At 39.0% G+C, this 21,037-nt stretch overlaps 1 protein-coding gene across 3 annotated transcripts in view; it reads left to right on the top strand.

The window, feature by feature from the left end:
- Positions 1 to 3,136: 3,136 nt before the first annotated feature.
- Positions 3,137 to 21,037, top strand: part of chsy1 (chondroitin sulfate synthase 1) — a 36,014-nt gene continuing 18,113 nt past the window's right edge. For 2 of the 3 annotated variants that reach the window (XM_019355589.2, XM_003459753.5), the window contains exons 1-2: positions 3,138 to 3,887; positions 9,916 to 10,411. In XM_019355589.2, coding sequence (XP_019211134.1) covers positions 3,565 to 3,887; positions 9,916 to 10,411 — 819 coding nt within the window. In that variant the 5' untranslated portion in view covers positions 3,138 to 3,564. Of the gene's footprint in view, positions 3,888 to 9,915; positions 10,412 to 21,037 lie in introns of all 3 variants that reach the window. The other variant, XM_019355588.2, reaches the window with a different exon arrangement.

The following is a 21,037-nucleotide window of genomic DNA, read 5'->3' as shown; positions in this document are numbered from 1 at the left end:
TATAGAACCAAAACATTGTAGTTGTGTTTATTATTGTTTTTCTACTTGAACACCTCTGCAATGCAACAACTGGTACATGTGTAATTGTTACCTGTGCTCTTTGTAATCCAGTTGGTGAGAGAGCCACTGTAGCTCATGTATTCACTGTTTCCTCCTCCTCTCCTTACAGGGCCTGTCTGGACAATGTTATATTGTGAGTAATAATTTTAAAATATCTATACACATAAAACATGCACACGCACATGCACGTACAGTGACATATTATACCTTCTCCAGAATACTTTGCATACTACAGCAACAGGTTTCAATTATGGTGCTGATCCAGAATCATTTCCTTATTATTTATTTCCAGTGCTATAATAATAAAGTAATAAGAATTTTTTCTGAAAAGTAATAAATATAAAATAATGTATTTATAATGATTCAGTTTGTTTGACTATCCACTCAGTGCAAGGCTTTCTGCCTTATTAAATGCTTAAACTTTAAAGATAATAATTTTGCTGCTATAAAATCAGCATTTGTCATATTTGAAATATAAATCTAATATAATCTGTTTCTTAATGTATTGTCTTTAAAATACATGAAATATCTTCCGCTTGTTGCTTTTCCTTAGTAGTAGTTTCTTAGCAGCTATTTGACCATAAAGACCTGATTCACACAGTCTCCTCTTAACAGTTGATGTAGAGATTTGTCTGCTACTGTAACTCTGTGTGGCATTTATCTGGGCTCTAATCTGGGGTGTTGTTTTGTGATTTCTGAGGCTGGTGACTTGGATGAATTTATCCTCAGCAGCAGCAGAGGTGACTCTTGGTCTTCCTTTTCTGGGGCTGTCCTCATGTGACCCAGTTTCGTTGTAGCGCTTGGTGGTTGTTATGACTGCACTTGGAGACACATTCAAAGGTTTAGCAATTTTCCAGACTGACTGACCTTCAGTTCTTAAAGTAACGATGGACTGTTGTTTCTCTTTAGTTAACTGATTGGTTCTTGCCATAATATGATTTCTAATAGCTGTCAAATAGGGCTGTCATCTGTGTACCAACCAGACATCTGTACAACACAACTGATAGTCCCAACCCCATTGAGAAGAATTATATAAATATAATTGTAAATATTTTGCACAATATAAAAGAAAAAAGAAGACCCAGGACTGTTGAGCAGGTAGAATTCATATCAGACAAGAAATAGACAACTTTCCTCTCCCAAAATTGCAACAACATCTTATTTCAAAAAGCAGGAACTCCAGCAACACTTGAGGAAGGGGGGGGGGGGACATAACCCCCATATCACCCCCATGTCAACCCCCCCCCCTCCTCATCATTAATGATCTAGTCCAGTATTTACTTGGGTGTGACTTAACCAATTAACCAATACCTACCTATTATATGTCAGCTGACCTATCTATGAAGTTTTGACTGGTTAATTTGAATTTCATTTTTTTCTGTTTCCTGTCTTGTATTTAAGCAATTCTTTACAATGTTTTACTGTGACCCTGATGAAGGCCACAAGCCGAAACGCGTTGGTCAATTATTAAAGTTGTTCTTCTTCCCTCAAGTGTTGTTGAAGTTCCTGCTTTTTGAATTCTTTTATCCTCTCCATGCACCTTGGAAGCAGGTGAAGTTGTGCCAGAAATTTTTGCTGCGAACAACACCTTATTTCCCAGACATTTGATTGAGTGTTGTTAAAAGAATGCAGGATGGTATACAATGGTAAATATGGCCCTGGTGGCCCTGATCTATCCATCCATTTTCCTCCTCTTATGCAATTCAGAGTCACTTCAGACTGTAAGACCACACTGACCAACCTATGCAACACCTAGATTGGCTACAAGAAAGCCCTCAGTCCCTCATATATGAATCCTGAAATGCTTAGAACTATAGAAGATGAACAGGACCGAAAGAGTCTTCATCAGGAATTTGATGGGAATGTGGTCAACAACCAAAGAGAGGGATGGTAGTCAAATTGAAGGGATTGTACTGCCAGAAGTCCTGAGGAGTCAGGACTTGCCTTTTATCTCTCTCCCTTTACCCCCAACCAGTTGAAACAGATGGCTGACACTACCTGAGCCGGATTTTACAGGTTTCTTCCTGTTAAAAAAGGCTTGTCCTTACCACTGTTGGCAAACATGTGATCATCGGGGGGCGTCTGATTTTTGTTATTTTCTCTCTATTATTGCAGGGTCTTTACCTTATAATATAAAGTGCGACTTGCACTATAGAAATAAAATTGAATCGAAATGACATATATATGGGAGGTGTACTTTGTATTGCAGAATTAAAAGTAAACATGGTGATATTTTGTGCTCAGTATTTTTTATTATCTCAATTGAAAGCACAAACAAGAAAAATCTTGAAAATAAATCTTCTTAATTTTTTTTAACTGTTAATAACAAAGGATTGTGTCGTTTAATTTCAGAATGTTCAGTTTGACATTTTTGACAAATAGGGAAACCATTGTTTCTTAAGAGGGTGGTATGTGTCAAAAAAAGAGTGCCGGCAGTCTTTCATGACGACTTTCATGAGGTTTTCCCAGCAGAACGTTGCAGTTCACAGAGACCGTCAGTTTAATACACGTCAGAAGCGCTTTTTATTGTGACTTATTGACGCGGCCTAAAAAGAAACATGCTGTAAAATCTTCCACAATGAAGACAAGGCACAGTTTTCGACGTGGTGACGAACACCACCACAATCACTTGGGGGCGCTAGATCACAGAACAAGCATGCTGCATTTAAGGACGTTAGACTTTCAAAACTTTATTGTGACTTGTTCTTTTATCGGCCACAGATAAAGGTAAAAGACAAATCTTAATAAATGACAGTGTAATAAAATGACATACCGATACAAATTTTTGTCTTGGAAAAACAATATTATGTTAATAGGGTTTTACATGTCACACTTAGCATTATCAGCATGTGTACACAATCAAGCAATTTGACTTTTGTTAGAACAGTTTCACGCAATAGCTTGTGCATTAGTGACACTTATAGTCACTAACTATATAACTACTACTGCTTTAATATAAAGATTTATGAACTATGGCAAAAAGAAGCTACGCTTTGTCTACATTTACACAGCAGATGAATTTAGATGTGTGAGTAGGGTTTCATACGCAATTTAAAGGCAGCACCGTCGGGCCCTATGCCACGGGGGTGGAGGCGATTAGAAGATTTCTACGGAACTGCCGTTGGGTCAAACCACTGTTAAACCCTTCGCGATCATTCTTCTCGACATTCTTGCCATGGCGAGATAATGGTGAGAGTCGGACCGCTATTGAACGCTAAGGGATAAAAAGCAACTGCGCTTTTCGATCGCTGTTAAATTCGTCCATGATCGACAGCGGGGGACAGCTTGATTGCCAGAAGGAGCAGGGACAGAGAATTGTTCAAGTGACGGCTTCAGTAAGACTGTTGCGATGCTACGTAGGCATCTGGAAGAAAAGGGCTTTTCTACCATGAGAGATTGCGCGTGAGCCCGGTTTTCTGGCGGAAAACGAGCTCTATCGACCCAGTCTTTAGTATTTGTATCGAGACGATCTAGTCTTGCTTATTGCTTTTACCGACAGAGCTAATGAAGTTTGGGGGAATGGCAGGTCGAAGTCGAAGAGCCTGGTTTAGTGTTCTGTTGGGACTGGTTGTTGGGTTCACACTGGCTTCCAGGCTGATTTTACCCAAGGCGAGTGAGTTAAAGAAAGCTGGACAGAAAAGAAAAGCCAACTCTGCCGGGTGTGGGCTTAACGGGGGTCTCGGAAAAGAATACGGGGGAGTCTTGTGGCCTGAAGTTAACGGTTCACCGCCGACCGAGAAATCTGCTTCCAGATCTAACAATTTCCTATTTGTTGGTGTCATGACTGCCCAGAAGTACCTGAACAACCGTGCCGTGGCAGCACACAGGTATGTGATGCGACTTGGAGAACAATGCCCAAACCTATCAATTTAATATAAAAGAAATAAACTTGGAAACAATGGTGCACGGGCCTCTTGTACAGTAGCCCATTTAGTTAGCCGGCTATACTTATTATAATGTGAAATATAATAATATTTATATGTTACCACAAAAACATGCCACATTATGTCTTATGTGAAATGTATAGCAATGTTCTGTCCGCTACCAGCTCGTATGGAGTGTAAAACTGACTGTAAAACTCCTTTAACTTCGACTTTGGCATGGTTGTGGCTAAGGAGGTAGACGAGATCGTCGGCTGTAGATAATCAAACTGGATGAAGTTAATCAGAATTTCTTCTTTTCGTTTTTTTTAAACATATTAGCAAACATTTGACCCTATTTTAGGCAGACATACCTGATGGCAAGCAGATAGAAAAACCTTTAACTTTTAAAAATATTTTTCTAACAAAAATATCAAAAATCAGTCTCTGTTATAGGCTTGCTGAAAAGTGTGACCAGTTGTTTGAGAGTTTTACTTGCATGTAGCGCCCACTTCAAATTTCTTCACATCTCCTCAAAAAATTTAAATTGGATTCAAGTCTGGACATGTACAAGGTAATACCATGAACCCAGTTTTTGTTTTTTCGCTTTTCAAGCCATATCTTGGTTAATTTACTGCTGTGCTTAGGACGGTGATTCCTTTTTAAAGTTGTAAGTCCAGTTCAGTTCAATTAAATTAAATTCAATTTACATAGTGCCAATTCACAACAACCTCAAGACACTTCATATTAAAAGGTATAGACCCTACAATTTAGAAGAAAGAGAAAACTGAGTAAAACCCAACAGTCAGATAATCTTTTATGAGCAAGTGGTTAAGGACAATGAGAAGTAAAAATAAAAAATGTTTCAACAGAAAGTTCTCACCATGACCCAGGCTTACGATTTGGAAGCCATCTGTTGAATGAGCAGAAAGAAAAGAGGAAAGTACTCATCTTTCTTTAGTACCATAGTACTGTAGACAGTCTATGTTCCAAAAACTGTAGTTCATCTGGAAGTGATAGGAGCACATGGGTACAGCGTTTTTTTTGTTTTGTTTTTGTTTTGTTTTTTTAAAAATGGTGAAGAAAAAAGATGCCTATCCTATACATGGAAGATGGTGACTAATGAAGCTCCTGTATTAGGTCTGATACAATTCGTTGATAAGAGTTGGGGTATGGAAGTATTTTGCATTGCTATCCTTATGTATACGTTACACTTTTTTGTTTGTTTGTTTTTTTTAAAGACAGCTGGCACTGTCATTGTGTAATATGACCCACAGGATAATATACTGGCAATCGTTAATGTTATATGAATGCTTAATGTAACTAACATTAAACCTCATAGTAGTGCTAGTAGTCTACTTGGCAATCATCCCAACCTTTTAGTCTGTTGTGTCCAATAAAAAATAATGTTAAGTTTTTAAATAAATGGTCCTCAAAACTAAAGATGGTAGTAGAAGAACTTTCAGGTGAAGAAAGCTTTATAAAACTTTATTTTTGGGTAGGGTTGAGAAACCTTTCAAGCAATTTTAATCAGATTTGACTGATGATCCCTTACATCTGATTTTATGTCCTGTTATTTAACAAATGTTTTAAAATAACTCTATGAATAACTACTAGAAAAATTTAAAGATGGCTGCCATGATGCAAGATGGTTTTCCAGAAGACCTTTGATATGACAGAAGGTCTGCTAGTAGTACACAGTGATGATGCTTAACATGTTCAGATGCTTAACATTTACAATTTATGTTTTGGTTGAGATATCTGGGAAATGTGCAAGTTTTATGATAAACTGGTTTTGGAATTGTGACTGCAGTGAACAAAAAGCAGTTCAATATAGTGTAAGATAATGTCTGAGTCTGATATGTTGTAAGGGTAAGTATTTAAACAAAATGTAGCAGTGTTACCTTTCAGTTCACTCTACATTAAAGATTACTTTTGCTTTTATGTTTATTTTTGGAGAGGAACCATATTCCGTCAGTTTCAGTGTCATTAAAAAGTTTAAAATTTAGATTTACAGTTTGAAATAATCTTTATTGTCCTTTTCTGGCCAGTAATTCCCACAGAACTCGACTGTGGTTGTGGTGATGTTGAGGCATAATGTGTAGATACACACATACAGGGTGTCTATGTATGTTTGTAGAAAGAGGCACATACATGGTTTCTTAACTTATTTAATAAATAATACCATATACAGTTTGTGACAGTTAAAAAAAAAAAAAGTAATACTTTCTGTACATCTTGTAAATTCCTTATGAACTAATACTTTACCATCTTGGACTGAAGCTGTTGGTATTTTTTTCTTTTCTTTTCTTTTCTTTTCTTTTCTCAGCTTACTGACTGTCCAAACAATTTAGCTTTTGTCTATGCTTTTACACCAACTTTCTTCTGATCGGCTGTTCCTTACTGTTTCCAGAGTTGAGATGTCCACATCTTCTCTAACTTGTCTCACAGCCTTCGGTATTTCTCAAGCTGCTGGTATAGCTATATCATCACAATGGGCGTCTTCCTCTGCTTATCCACAACTACAATGTCATATTGGTCACCCATCACCAGCTTGTCCGTCTATACCTGGAAATCTCACAGGATTTTAGCTTGGTCATTCTCAACCAACCTAGGGTGTGTATCCCATTTTGACCTTGGGACTTCTAGACCATACTCGGCATAGATGTTCCTTTATACTATGCCAGCCATTTGGTAATGTATAAATTAATCTGTATAAAGTCTTTAAAAGATTCATTTATTTGTTGTGGATCATGAGTAATGTTCCCAGTGGAGTCCTTTATAGAATAAATCGTTTTTTTCTTCTTTTTATAGCTTTAACAAGCTATTTAGCAAGGAATTTTCCAGATTTATTACCATGTTTAAAGTCCTCCAAACGCAGCCTTTGCATCAGAAATTTTGTTCTCTCGTTAAATATTTCATTTTATTTTAGTTCTAGTTTTCTCAGGTTAATAATATATATGCTCTTGTGGTGAGGCAGCATAGGTATATTCTAATGATTTAATTGTTCTATTTCTAATACAAGCGGGGGGTGGGGTTCTTTCTTTTTCTTATATGAGCTGTAAGATAATGTTTTGCCACACATTACTACTTTTCTTGCTTCCCATAGAACACATGGCGATATTGCTGGTAGGTCATTATCTAAATACATTACCCACTTGTTTTTGAATTATTTAAGGAAATCTTGTTCTTTCAGTAATGATGTATTAAATCTCCAGGTCCTAGTGTCAGAGAGAGAGAGGGAGAGAGTGATTCTATCACTCTCAGCAATCATTCACCAGTATCTGAGTGTCTGTGATATCACTTATAATTGAGCTGCTAACTAAAAGATAATCTAAGCGAGATTGTAAGTGCTGTACTCACCACCAGTGAGTGTACCAGGTACCACTCTTTCAGTGACGAGCATTTACAGCATTGTTTGCCAGTAGTGCAAGTTTTAGTCATTACGTAACTGTACTGTTTAAAAGGGAAACCTGCAGTCGCTGAGACCGAAGAAGTCACTTGAATGGGTCTCTTTTTAACTAGAAGCCACATACACTTATTCATACAGCACTTAATCCTATGCCTTAAATGATTTCTCTCACGCTCTGGATGCATCAGGAGATGTTTTGGGGTTTGGTATCTTGTCTTGACGTGACTTTAGTTATGTGGAGAGTTTTTGCCCATTTGGACAAAGAAGCAGAGTTCTGCAAACTGTGTCAAAAGCGTGTTCCCAAAAAGGCAGGTAACACCATAAAATATTTTTAACATCTTAAGTAGTGCCATCCTTCACAGACAATGCAGAATTTTATATGCACAGGTATACTTTTTTTCCCAGTCCGCGCCTTGTGACACAAAATAAAGTGACAGTGATATCACCAATGCAGCAGCCTATTTTATTCTAAAAGACATTATACCAGTAAGCACAGTTGAAAATGTTGGATTTTAAGCATGTTTTTAAAGTAATTGAATTCAAGTTGCCAACTCTTTTGGCCATGAACATTTCTTTCAGACGGCCTGTGCCCTGTTGTAAAGAGGCTAAAGAAACAGTTGAACAGCAAAGTCAAACATTGTTACCATATTGGATTTGTGGCTAGTCACAGGAGCACGTTCAGTGAGAGACTAAGATTACCAAAAAGCACCACTGAACCACACAGGAAATCATTCCTGCCCGTGGCCATCTCCCTGTACAACTCCTCCATCTAATACACTGTAAACACTGCAATAGTTGCACCCTTTTTGCACATGACAAAGTTCAGAAGTTAGAGTCAAATGTTAATCATGTATATTCCACCGCTGTAATATTCGTTGTCAATGTTCTTGATATTTATATTTGAGCGATTTGTATATATTAGTGCGGTTTGAATTGAAAATTTTTAAAATTTGTCAAATCTGTAACATATTGTATTATTTAAATAGTTTAGTCTGTTACTGTTACTCTCTTGGGGCTACTGTAACCCACATAATTTCCTCAGGGATTAATAAAGTATTCTGATTCTGAAGTTGCACTTCTGATCCGGAGATGAACCTCACAGTTTGCTTTATTGAGACACTATTGGATCTCTTGTGTATGTAAATGTATTGATTTTTTTTTTATTTGTGGTAAGCAAATAACAGAATCGCTGAATTTGTCAATTTTGTTTATTTTGTCCTTTGTTTACATTAGAAAGTTGTTTCCCAATAATACAATACAATTTGAATCTATACAAAATAAATTGCATGCTTTTGTTTTCAGAATTAAGATTTTAGTTTTTCATACATAGTACAGTTGTATAATATTCTCTAGTATGGGGTCACTTTGGGAGGTAGAACAGATTGTCTACCAGTCTGAAGGTCAGTGGTTTACTCTCTGGCTCTTCCAGTCTGCAGGGCTATATACTCTGTCAGATTCAGCAAAATCTATAGGACAAAGGATGTTCAAAATGGGTCTTGCAGACTCAAAATATGCCTATGCTATAACCTACTGCACAGGCAAATCCTACGAGAACTATATGTATGATATGGGATCTTGTATACCTGTCCAGAGGTTCTGGCAGAGGATATGTGAAGACTGATCCACATGGTTTAGCTGCTGTAGCCCAACCTTAGCCAAGTTGCACATCTTAGGTGACATAAGTGAATTAGATATGGAAACGCATCACATACAGTCCTCACTGCCCTATGCACTGCTCAGAAAATCAAACAGTTTGTGTACTACTCAATATAGAAATGTATTTCTAGATCACAACAGTTTGGAGAAATGTCTGCCACCTTTTAAAAAAAAAAACAATTGGTCGGTGGGCGTCTGTGGACGCATGGTTGTTATCCTCGGATCTTCAGTTCTCTTGGGTGCGGTGGAGGTCCGGGGCCTCCTGGGCATTTCCTTGTCTGCCTCTGGCTCTCATGGGGTGGGATTATTGCAGTCTCTCGCCTTCACTTTTCAAGTCCCTTATATGACAAACACAGGCATTCACATCCTCTTACTCCCTCTCTCTCTCTGGCACACACGCAGATGTTTCTTTTGGTTTTGTTTTGTTTTTAATTGTTACCGAAGACAATCTGAAGACAGGAATACCCCCAAAGAAGCAGGACCTGCTCCAAAAAAATGCCTGTAATTAATAAACAGTTACATTTTGTTAAACCTCTTGAATTCAAGCTGAAAGTGTGCACTTCAACCATAACTTCTTTGATTTTAAACTCCAATGTGGTGCTATATAGAGACAAAATGACTAAAACTGTCATTGTCGCAATATTTGATGTTTAACAGGAATATTATGGTTATGATACAAATTAGGAATATCACAACGGGTTCACACTAAAATATGTGCTTCCTACCTCTGAAATAACCGCTGGTTTCTAAATGCTGATGATGTCAGTGTTGAACATTTATGACTGTGCCATCTGTTTCAGCCACAAAATACCCAGATGAATGTACCTAGTGGTGTACTCTGTAGAATACACACATATTTTTGGTTGGGTCTTAGACATATCATCATAACATCAGTCCTCTCCTTTTGTCTGTTTGTGTTCCTTACAGGACATGGGCACAGACAATTCCAGGTCGTGTGGAGTTCTTCTCCAGTGAGGGATCTGACACCTCCATACCGATCCCGATAGTGGCTCTGAAGAATGTAGATGACTCATACCCTCCCCAAAAGAAGTCCTTCATGATGCTTAAGTACATGCATGACTATTACCTGGATAAGTATGAGTGGTTTATGAGGGCTGATGATGATGTCTACATCAAGAGTGAGAAGCTCGAGAGCTTCCTGCGCAGCCTCAATAGTAGTGAGGCCATCTTTCTGGGCCAAACGGGAATGGGGGCCCGGGATGAGCTTGGGAAACTGGCTCTGGAGCCTGGGGAGAACTTCTGTATGGGTGGGCCAGGCGTCATCATGAGCCGTGAAGTTCTTAAGAGGATGGTACCCCATATCAGAGAGTGTTTACAGGAGATGTACACTACCCATGAAGATGTGGAGGTGGGCCGGTGTGTCAGGAGATTTGCAGGTGTTCAGTGTGTCTGGTCATATGAGGTAAGGTGTTTGTTTATTTATTTATCTGTGTAGTAATGTAGTTGTTGTACACAGGGCTTCGAAGTGTGAGGTGCAAGGGAGTTATGGGTGGATTTGAGTGTATGTGGGCAGAGGAAGTTGTATAGGACTTATCTGGAAGAATTTAAGACCGATTTAGCGTAACATGCTGTTATTTCTGATGAATAAACTTCCATAAATTCACTTAGTAATCACAACAAAAAAAGGCTTCAGTATCTTTACCAGCTGTATCGGGATGCATTACAAAAGTGCTAACAGCGTATACTTTTAATGATGCCAGTTGACATACAACATATTTTAGTGTAAAACAAGTCAAAATTGTAGCCAGCTGCATATAAGCTGACTCCCAGGCAACATTATGCTTCCTGTTTCCATTTTCCATGGACCCTGTATGACAGTTGTGGTAATATTACAACCCCAATTAAACTGAAAAGAATCCAATCGTTTGCAAATCCCATAAACCCATATTTTATTCACAAAGTAACATAATAAACATTACATTTTTAAACTGAAATAAATGTGCCATGTTGAGAGTAATATTAGCTCATTTTGAATTTGATTAGTTCAACAGTTTTGGGTTTTTTGGCTTTTATTGGAGAGAGACAGGAAAGCGGGGAGAGAGAGGGGAGAACCCGGCATATGTTCACCTGCTCATCCCACTGAGCTAAACTGGAGCACGAGTACAACAGTTTTCAAAAAAGTTGAGATAGGGTGCAACAATAAGGTTGAAAAGTAAGTGGAAACTGGTCAGTTGCCAATCTCAGAAGTAAAGATGGGTTGAAGTTCACCAGTACATAAAAACTGCATCTACAAATTAAAATTGCAAAGACTTTGAATATCTCATCATCTATATCATCAAAAGATTTAAAAGTGGAGAAAATCACTGGATGCCCTTCATGTTGTCAGTTTATCATACTTTGCAATAAAAATCCAAAATCCAAATTAATACCACTGTTAGCCCTCTTTTTCCGTTTTGGTTGGCTATCTACTCTTGTGTGCAATGGAGTGTAATCCATCCTTGCGTTTGTGATTCATGTCATAGATACACTAAAGCTTCTCTGCTGAGTTAAAACCAATAACCTCGGCCATGCAAGTGTGTGATAGTGTTGCCAGCATTTATACTTTTGTTTGTTGGGCCTGCATTACTACTGAATTTCCCCACCAAGCAGGAGTTGGTTATTTGGGTTCTCTCTTCAAGTTCCTTTAAATTCCAGTTACTAAAAAATGGCAGCCAAAGAAGTAGTCAAATCAGAATGACATAACTGGTCAGTCACAGTCATTCTGGGCTGTTAATTGTTGATGACAGAAGTAGTCACATTTTTAGATGAGGCCTACATAAGATCAGAGCAGGGGTGATCAAATAATTTTCCCAAGTGGTCACTTGAGAAACTGGAACTGTTACAGGACACCAATAAGCTGAACTCAGTTCTGCTTGGTATTCATTTTTTCTTATTATATATTGCTACCTCTAAGAGTAGTTACAGTTAAGCAATGAAAATGTGAGAAGGGCATGGTAAAATTGCCAACATTTTATCACCACTTCATCATTAAATAGAAACAATTGTGAAAAAAATGTGCATAACAGGTGATTATTGAGAGGGGATCTGTAACTAGATCTTCTACTACTTTTGTGGGTAAAGGTAGATCCAAAGACACCAAACTTTTTCTTTCTGTCTCCATATATGTAGAAACTTTCCCTCATTAAGAGAAGAATAAAAATCCAGTAGTGATACTGTCTTAAAGTGCTCTGGCAGTAGAGGATCAAATGTGCAACTGACTAACTTATCATTCAGTGTTCATGCAGTGATGGAGTTAGCTGTTTTAGGTACAAGATCAGCAGCATGGTTCATTTTTAGAACAGATTTACAAAATACCTCCTGGTGTATAATACAATACAAAAATATCAATTTCCATTGTTTTACTTTGTCTTAAAATCTGCTTTGAAAGTCTGACATTTTTCCCTGTCACATTTCAGCAAATACTGATTATAACACCTGTCAGTTTACCATAGCATGCACTTACCTCTGAGAACAAATCACTCTCTGGAGTAGTCCCTTTTATTCAGCAGACAGCTAGCTAGCTAGCTCCCCTGTAATCTAAAACTTGTTTTTTTTTGGTTTGTTTATTATTTTTTTTTTAATCCAATCTACAGCATAAAGTAATTGGGCTGTCCTGCAGACATCACAGCTCTCATTCAGAGCCAAGCAGAAAAGCTTTAGATTCTCAGCAATGATCTTAACCTATCTTGTTATGGTTTATCTTGTCAGGGGCATGTTCTCAAATGCTTATAATTTTTTTCTCGGGGCATATTGCTATGGCAGAGTCTGCCAAAACACTCTCTGATAAACTCCCTGTCTGAGAATGGCCTACTGGCTTTTGTGATTTTTGTTATAGAAAGTCATTGGCTTTTTTTGTGTGTGAGCTGATATCTTTTTTTTTTTTTTTTTTGGCTAGCATAAATGTTATCTTTCATAAATGTTAATCCCAATGCTTTTACAAATGAAATGAAAGCCATAGTACAAAAAAAGCAATTGGAGTGAAAAAATAAATCATGGAGTTGACTTATAGACCATAATGTATTCTAAACCACCTATGGCAGATATAACAGCTGCACACATCCGTGGCATTCTTTCTACAATAAAAATTAAATATTCTTCAGAAAGTTGGTCTCATATCTGTTGCAGAAGTTCCAATAAATGTGGACCTTGTAGATTGCTTTGCTTTCACTCTTCTGTCCAGTTCATCCCAAATCAGCTTGATGGGGTTTAAGTCTGGAGACTGTGCTGGCCACTCCATGTTTTCAAGCTTACCATCTTGTTCTTTTTCCTGAGGTTGTTCTGGCATAGCTTGGACTTATGATTTGGGTCATTACCTTGCTGTAGGATAGAATAGAATAGAATTAGGGCTGCACGATTTTGCATAAAATGAGAATCACGATTTTTTTTGCTTAGAATTGAGATCACGATTCTCTCACGATTTTCTTTTCCAATATAAATATTTATTGGACTTATTAACTGCAAATCAACTTTGTAACAGTTGAAACTGAACATAAAAACAATAAATAAACATAAAAACAATAAATGTCTCACATTTTGTGGTTGCCGCAAAATGTTGTACTGCTTGAAATTCTGTCTCCACCGTTGCTCGACACTGCGTGTATAGAGCAGGTAGTGCAACAATAGAAAAGTAGTTGCGGGACGGCACTGTGTAGCGTTTGTCTAGGGTGTTGATCATTTTCCTAAATCCCTCGTTTTGCACAGTGTTGATATATCTTTGGTCAGGTGATGAGTAATAGCCTCCGTAATTTCTTTGTGCCTGCGGGAGTTCGACGTGTATAGGGAAGCGCTGTATAAGGTTCCCGTTATTGATGTTCGGGTGGTTGACCAGGACGGATTTTCTCCTGTCACTTTCTCGTCATCCCTGACGTGTTCTCCGTTGTTTTTTCCCTGCCAATCCGGTTGTTCAGTGATGACGTGACGAATCCTACTTCCGGGCCTAAAGTAGTCTGCGTTTAATATGGCTTTTGTGTTGTTAACATGTTTAATGTTTTGTATTTTCTTCTATTTAATCTCAAAAAGCTCCTAAAACAGTCAGTGATCACTGTTGACCTCCCTCGGCTTTTATTACCGCTAATCATTTATTTAAGCTCAGTTTTTAAAACCTTACGATGTAACTACAGCACAGCCCATGCAGCAGTATATGAATGACTAACCTCGTATTGTGGATGGATTATCTCACTTGTTCTCCTGGCTGAAGTTTAGTCCTTTTACAGCATCCTGCCATGCGATTACATTTGTTCCTGACCACCGAGAACACTCACGTTAACTTTTATCGAGTGGAAAAAAAGTTAGCTTGTTTATGTTATGCTAACATAGCTGTGTCGCTAGCGGTCACGTAGCACATCATTATATACCAGCTAGCCAAACTTCAGTAACCCTACAAACGTCACTGCTGTTTAGTTTTCTGTCTTCATTTATGTTGGAAGTGATAGCAGAGCTGTACGTTTGAATGTGTTTCCAAAACCCCGCAGTCAGGACATGCTATATTGTATTTAGATAGAAGCTAGCGAGCTAACTTCCTGCTAACTTCTAACGCCGTTAAATGTCATAAATTCCATTTTCATGGATGCCTGGATGTTAAACTCAATTGTTACACCTGGTAGAGCAGAACACTGATCATTTTATTAAAGATGAAAGACTTTAGACAGTTTTTCAACTCTCAGTAATGCCACCGTGATCGTTTAATATATGGACCTGCATCACGGCACAGCTTCTGTATCATGCAGTGTTGCCAACTCCTCAGTAAGGAAAATCGCTATTGGCTGTCCTAAAAGTCGCTAGAAGTCGCTAAATGACGTCATCGCCTAATTTGCATAATTGGTCATGCTAATGTAATTGTAACCTGTTGGAGAGAGAAATAACATCGTGGAACACACAGTCAGTATAAAACGTCCTAAATGCATTTAGAGTTTATTTAGAACTACAAATTAAATTTCTTTTTGCAATTATTGTTTTTTAATGTCACAATTCCAACCCTGCTCCTTTATTCGGGCTTGGACCGGCAAAAGTGACCCGAAATTGGCACTCTGGTGGAGTTACTTTGTGTGTGTGTGTGTGTGTGTGTGTGTGTGTGTGTGTGTGTGTGTGTGTTTATAAGTAGTTTTAAAGCTTGTGATCCACAAAACAGCATAACAGTAAAATAAGATCTGACTGCGTTACAGTCAGTGTGGGAGCAGCGGCTTCGCTCATGCACGATTCATTTGCAGTTTGGACGCATAGGTGTGAACATGTCCTGCCCTGATAGCAGCTGGGGGAGGACTATCCTCCGCCTGTGAGCGCTTTGGCACGGGTGAGGTGCCCACGGCAGCACCGCTGCTTGTTAACAGTAAGAGTGATACGCGCTTTCACGTCAAAAAGTCATCATAAATAAGTCTCCAATAACACCAGAAAAAGTCGCCAGATTTGTCGCTAGTCGCTTTTTAGAAAAAAAGTCGCTAAGGGGGTCTGAAAACTCGCTAAATATAGCGACAAAGTCGCTAAGTTGGTAACACTGGTATCACGTGGTATAAGGCTCCGCCCTTGTCATTTGTTGAGCAGGAAGAGTGAGCGCTTGTTTTCATGCAGATTACGTCCCGGATCAAAATGCGGTACAATCGTCGTCGTCTTTTTTTTTTTTTTTTTTTTTTTTTTTTTTTTTTTTTTTTTGTAAATCGTTGTCATTTGGAAATGAGATCGCACATAAGTATGAATCGAGATCGCGATTTTCTAACGATTAATCGTGCAGCCCTAAATAGAATAGAATTCAACTTTATTGACATTGCACATGTCACAGGTACAGGGCAACGAAATGCAGTTTGCATCCATCCAGAAGTGCTTTAGCCATGATATAGATATATTACAATATATATTAGCAATAATATAGATATGTAAGTATATTACAGAAATGGGTCTATTATGGTATGTTATAATGTACACGGTATGAAGTATGTTATGAATATGCTATAACTATAAGTATGTACAGGCTGTAGTGAGTACAAGCTATGTACAGGATATAAATATGAAAAACTATACAGAAATATGAGATATACAGTTATACAGAAATGTGAACTATGCAAGTTATGAACAGTTGTAGGATTAAAAATTATCGTATGTACAGAATAATTATTTACACAGAACTATACAGTAGTGCAGTTAAGATAAGTGAGATATGTGGATAATTTCTACAGAGGCTGTATAAAGTGCTAGTGGTTGTGAGTGGTGGTTCAGTCCATGTTATTATTGTGTGTTTGAGGGTACAGCTGTCCATTTTGTGTGTGTGTGTGTGTGTGTGTGTGTGTGTGTGTTCAGTCCATGAGTTTAACGTGGGTCAGATGTCAGGAGGCAGAGTTCAGGAGTCTGACAGCTGTGGGGAAGAAGCTGTTCCGGTACCTGGTGGTCTTAGTCCTGTAGCGCCTCCCAGAGGGCAGGAGGGTGAAGAGTCCATGTGATGGGTGACTGGGGTCTTTGATGATTTTCCCAGCCCTTTTCAGACACCGCTTCCTGTAGATGTCCTTTATGGCAGGAAGTGGTGCTCCGGCGATGCGCTGGGCAGTTTTCACGACCCTCTGCAACGCCTTCCGGTCCGAGGCAGAGCAGTTCCCGTACCAGACTGTTATACAGTTGGTCAGGATGCTCTCGATGGTGCAGCGATAGAAGTTCACCAGGATGTCTGAGGACAGGTGGTTCTTCCTCAGAGTCCTCAAGAAGAAGAGGCGCTGGTGAGCCTTCTTGACCAGCTTGGAGCAGTTGGTCGTCCAGATGAGATCCTCGGAGATGTGGACTCCCAGGAACTTGAAGCTGCTCACAGGCTCCACAGCCGTCCCCTTAATGTGGATGGGTGGATGTGGGTCAGCATTCCTCCTGTAGTCCACGATGAGCTCCTTAGTCTTCTCGGTGTTAAGCAGCAGGTTGTTTGTGTCACACCACTCAGCCAGACAATCCACCTCCTCCCTGTAGGCGGTCTCATCGTTGTCACTGATGAGGCCAATCACCGTGGTGTCATCTGCAAACTTAATGATGGTGTTGGAACCATCAGCAGGTCTGCAGTCGTGGGTGAAGAGGGAGTAAAGGAAAGGGCTCATCACACAGCCCTGTGGTACACCGGTGTTCATTGTGATTGTAGATGAGCAGCGGTTATCCAGCTGGACATGTTGGGGGCGGTTGGTCAGGAAGTCCAGTAACCATTTGCAGATGAGGGAACTGATGCCCAGGTCTGTCAGTTTCCTGATGAGTTGTGAGGGGTGGATTGTATTGAACGCTGAACTGAAGTCTATAAACAGCATTCTGGCTTAGGTGTTGTTGTTGTCCAGGTGTGAGAGGACAGAGTGCAGTGCGATGGAGACTGCATCCTCTGTGCTCCTGTTCTGGCGGTATGCGAATTGGTGGGGGTCCAGGGTGGGGTGGGGGGGGGGGGACAGGATTTGAAGTGTGCTAAGACCAGCTGCTCTAAGCACTTAGTGATGATGGGGGTGAGTGCTACTGGGCGGTAGTCATTGAGGCTAGATGGGTTGGGGTTTTTGGGTATCGGGACGATGGAGGTGGATTTGAAGCAGGCCGGTACCACAGCGTGGGCCAAGGACAGATTGAATATGTCTGTGAGCACTCCTGCAAGCTCCCCAGAACATGCTCTGAGAACACGCCCGGGGATGCCATCAGGACCTGCAGCCTTGTGGACATTGATCCTGCTCAGCACCGCTCCTACATCGGTGGGGGAGAGAGTCAGAGGTTGGTGGTCTGGCGTCGTGTCTGTTTTGGTTGTGGTTGTGGGGTTCCCTCGCTCAAAACGAGCATAAAAGTTGTTGAGCTCATTGAGGAAGGAGGCATCAGAGGATGTGGGGGAGGGTTTGGTGGTCCTGTAGTCTGTAATGGTCTGGAGTCCTTGCCACATGCGTCGGGAGTTGGAGAAGTGTTCTTCTATGGATGAATACATGCCAGAGGGTGCTGCATGGCACTGCAGAATGCTGTGGTAGCTGTTTTGGTTCAGGGTGCCTCTCACTCTGTAAAAGTCACTGACCCTGGATCCAGGAAAACAGCCCCAGACCATCGCACTTCCTTCTCAATGTTTGACGGTTGATGCCACACACTGTGGAACCATCCTTTCGCCTGATGAACTAAAGATTTCAAATTTTGATTCATCAGTCCATAATACCTTCTTCCAGTCTTCAGTAGTCCAATGGCGGTGTTTAATGGCCCAGGCAAGCCTCTTTGTCTTATTCTGACATCTTAGCGATGTCATAAATGTGTCAATAAATTTATTGCTGTAACTCGTCCTTTCAAACCTGCAGCTCAAAGTCTTCTCTTTCCAGTTGAAACTGAGACTTGCTTACTATGACCACTATTAAGTAATTGCAATAAATAACTGGAAAAATTGGTGTGTTCTTAAACAGTAGTGTATAAACCAGGTCATGCTGCTCCTGCCGTGTAGCAATAGAGTCACATTTTGAATTGGGTAACTTATCATCAATGATGATACCCTATTGAAAAACAAGGATGGAAAATTATCTTTTTTTTTTTTCTTTTTTTTTTAAACCCTTTTACGCATAGTGGTCACTACAGTGGACATGTTTTTAAAAAAAAAAAAAAAAAAAATGAAGTTCAAAAATCTTTTTTTCATGACTAAAGATGAATAAAAAGAGAGACGGGCTACCCCTTACCCCTTATTTCTGAATTTTGTCAGACAAATGTGAGTTCATAAAAACAAACTGAAATATTATTATAAAAATTGTGGCTGATAACAATAATATGATTTTCCCTTGTTGATATACATGTTATTTTGGCTGGACACAAATCTCATGTGAAAGAACTCATATTGCCATCACAGAAAGATTTCCAGTCTCTTAGACTGATGTAATACCGCTTATTGATTAAACAGTGGAATCAAATTATACCTGGGAAAAAACTACATTGGTCCATCCCATCGCTGTACTTCACTTTCTCTTGAATTAGTGACTTTGTCATTTGTATACTTCTTCTTAATAACTTTTTTTTTTTTTTTTGGAGAAAACCCTTTTGCTCCCATTGCGCTTCTGCTGCACTCTCTGCACATTCTGAAAGAAAACAGTAAGAGACATTTAATTGCCATTGAAGTTCTCTCCAGGATTATTTTGACATACAAAAACAGCCAAACCTAGTAATGACAGGGTGAACTTTTGTTTTGTTTTTTCGTTTTTGTATTATGCAACAATACAGAGCAGTATTTCCCTTCTTTTTTTATTTTTATTTTTGCATATTTGTCACACTTGACTGTTTCAGATAATCAAGCATATTTCAATATGCTTTAACACAGGATACAAAGAGATCCCAAATAATTTCAAAATGCAGTTTGATGATTTCATCTGGGTTTTTTTTGTTTTTTTTAGGAGACCTGAAATGTTCCTGTCTCTAAAGCAGTTTATGTCAACGCCTGTTGGTTAAATGTGCTATAGGCTGTAAATAAAATAGACTTAATGGTCAACGCAAAAGTTTCAGGTGTTTTTTAGGTATATTTTTTCACTTCTAAAAAAATAAATACATTTATCTAACACAATTCAGTGGGTTACATACTGAACTTAGAAAAGAGAAACAAAGTATTGATCCAATACAATTACCATCTTTGGTATCGATATTTAGATCAGTCCGGTCAGCTCTATTTCAGAGTATTTGAGCAAGCAGGATCTAGCTTCTGGATGGCTTCTTTGCTGAGTTCTAAGTGTTAGATCTCTGAAAACAATGATTTTCATTTGCTTCTCTCATGCAGTAGTTTAATGCAATCAAAAATGAATATGAAATATTTTACATTCCGTACCGCTCAATGTCACACAGTGAAGGAAAGAGCTAATTAATAAACCAAAATAATAATGAAATGCTGGCTATTTGTATTTGAAACTGTTTCCTCCTGCCGTTACCTTAACAGACATTATATAGTACCCAACTGAGGCTCCAAATGTCTAACTACTCATACAACTATAATGCTTCTAAAGCTCACAAAACAATGAACAATGTTATGTCTTAACAATGTACAGAATAAAATATACGTGCCACATTGAAGCGTCAAGAGTTTCATCTAGCTTGTGCTGGAGGTCTTACTTGCATGGAAGCCATTTTCCATTGTTAAGATGGGAAAAAATGGTGTCTCAAATGCAAAAGTAGAACCACAGAATTGTTACTTTGGTTCTGTCAATGCAGTAAAGGCCTTACTGGCTGTCCAGAGGCATTTAGAGGCATTCAACTAAGTCTGGATCTACTCATTGTCCTAGTGTGTCTGGTGAGACTGATTCCAATCAGCCATGCTTTCTTGCGTTTAGCCTCATGTGGCTGTGTTAGGGGATATAGTAAGATCCAGACCTCTGTCACACTGAATTTATCTGTTTTTTGTTTACTGTTTCCCGTGCTAGAACTAGAATTTCCTGTGAATTCTAGTGATGCAACATAAAGTGTAGGCAGTATCTGTGTTTGGCTGCTTTTACTGGAGCAGAGATTTCAAATGTCTGTTAGCAAATATAGTATAAAATCTCATTTTCTATCATAATTCAGTCTCATTGTGGAAAGAACCACAGTCTGTGGCAGCACCTTTAACGATCAATACCTATAACTCATCTGATTAATCGGGCCTATAAATATTGTTATTTGTCACAGAACCATAAACTGACAAATGAACGATTTTCACAAAGATCTGGCCACTGACAATAAAGTATGAAGGAAAGTGATGCCATAAATAGCTTTTCTTTACCAATGAACTTCATTAAACTGTAGTTAACAGATAAATAGCCCTCAATCAAGGCATGTAATGTAGTCTGTAGTTGTGTTTTTGACAGCTGCCATTTATCTGCTATCCTCAGCAGTACAAAGACTGTTTCTTCTCCTGCCATGCATGCCAGCTGAAAAAGAAACTTCCAACCATGCTAATGGGAATCACAAGGCTGCACTGCTTTGAATCCTCCTCCTAATCCTAATTTTTACTGAGTGGTCAGCAGGGCTGTCAAACCAGCGCACTCTCTGTAATGTGCTGCTCTCCACCTGCCAACAACCACACCATTATATTTCTACATGCATGTTCTGAGTATGTTTTCATCACAAGGGCGGTTAGCATAGG

This window comes from Oreochromis niloticus, unplaced genomic scaffold (assembly GCF_001858045.2).
Source record: "Oreochromis niloticus isolate F11D_XX unplaced genomic scaffold, O_niloticus_UMD_NMBU tig00001974_pilon, whole genome shotgun sequence".
NCBI lineage: Eukaryota > Metazoa > Chordata > Actinopteri > Cichliformes > Cichlidae > Oreochromis > Oreochromis niloticus.
The sequence above is the reverse complement of the archived record's forward strand: the minus strand, read 5'-3'. Positions and strand labels throughout refer to the sequence as shown.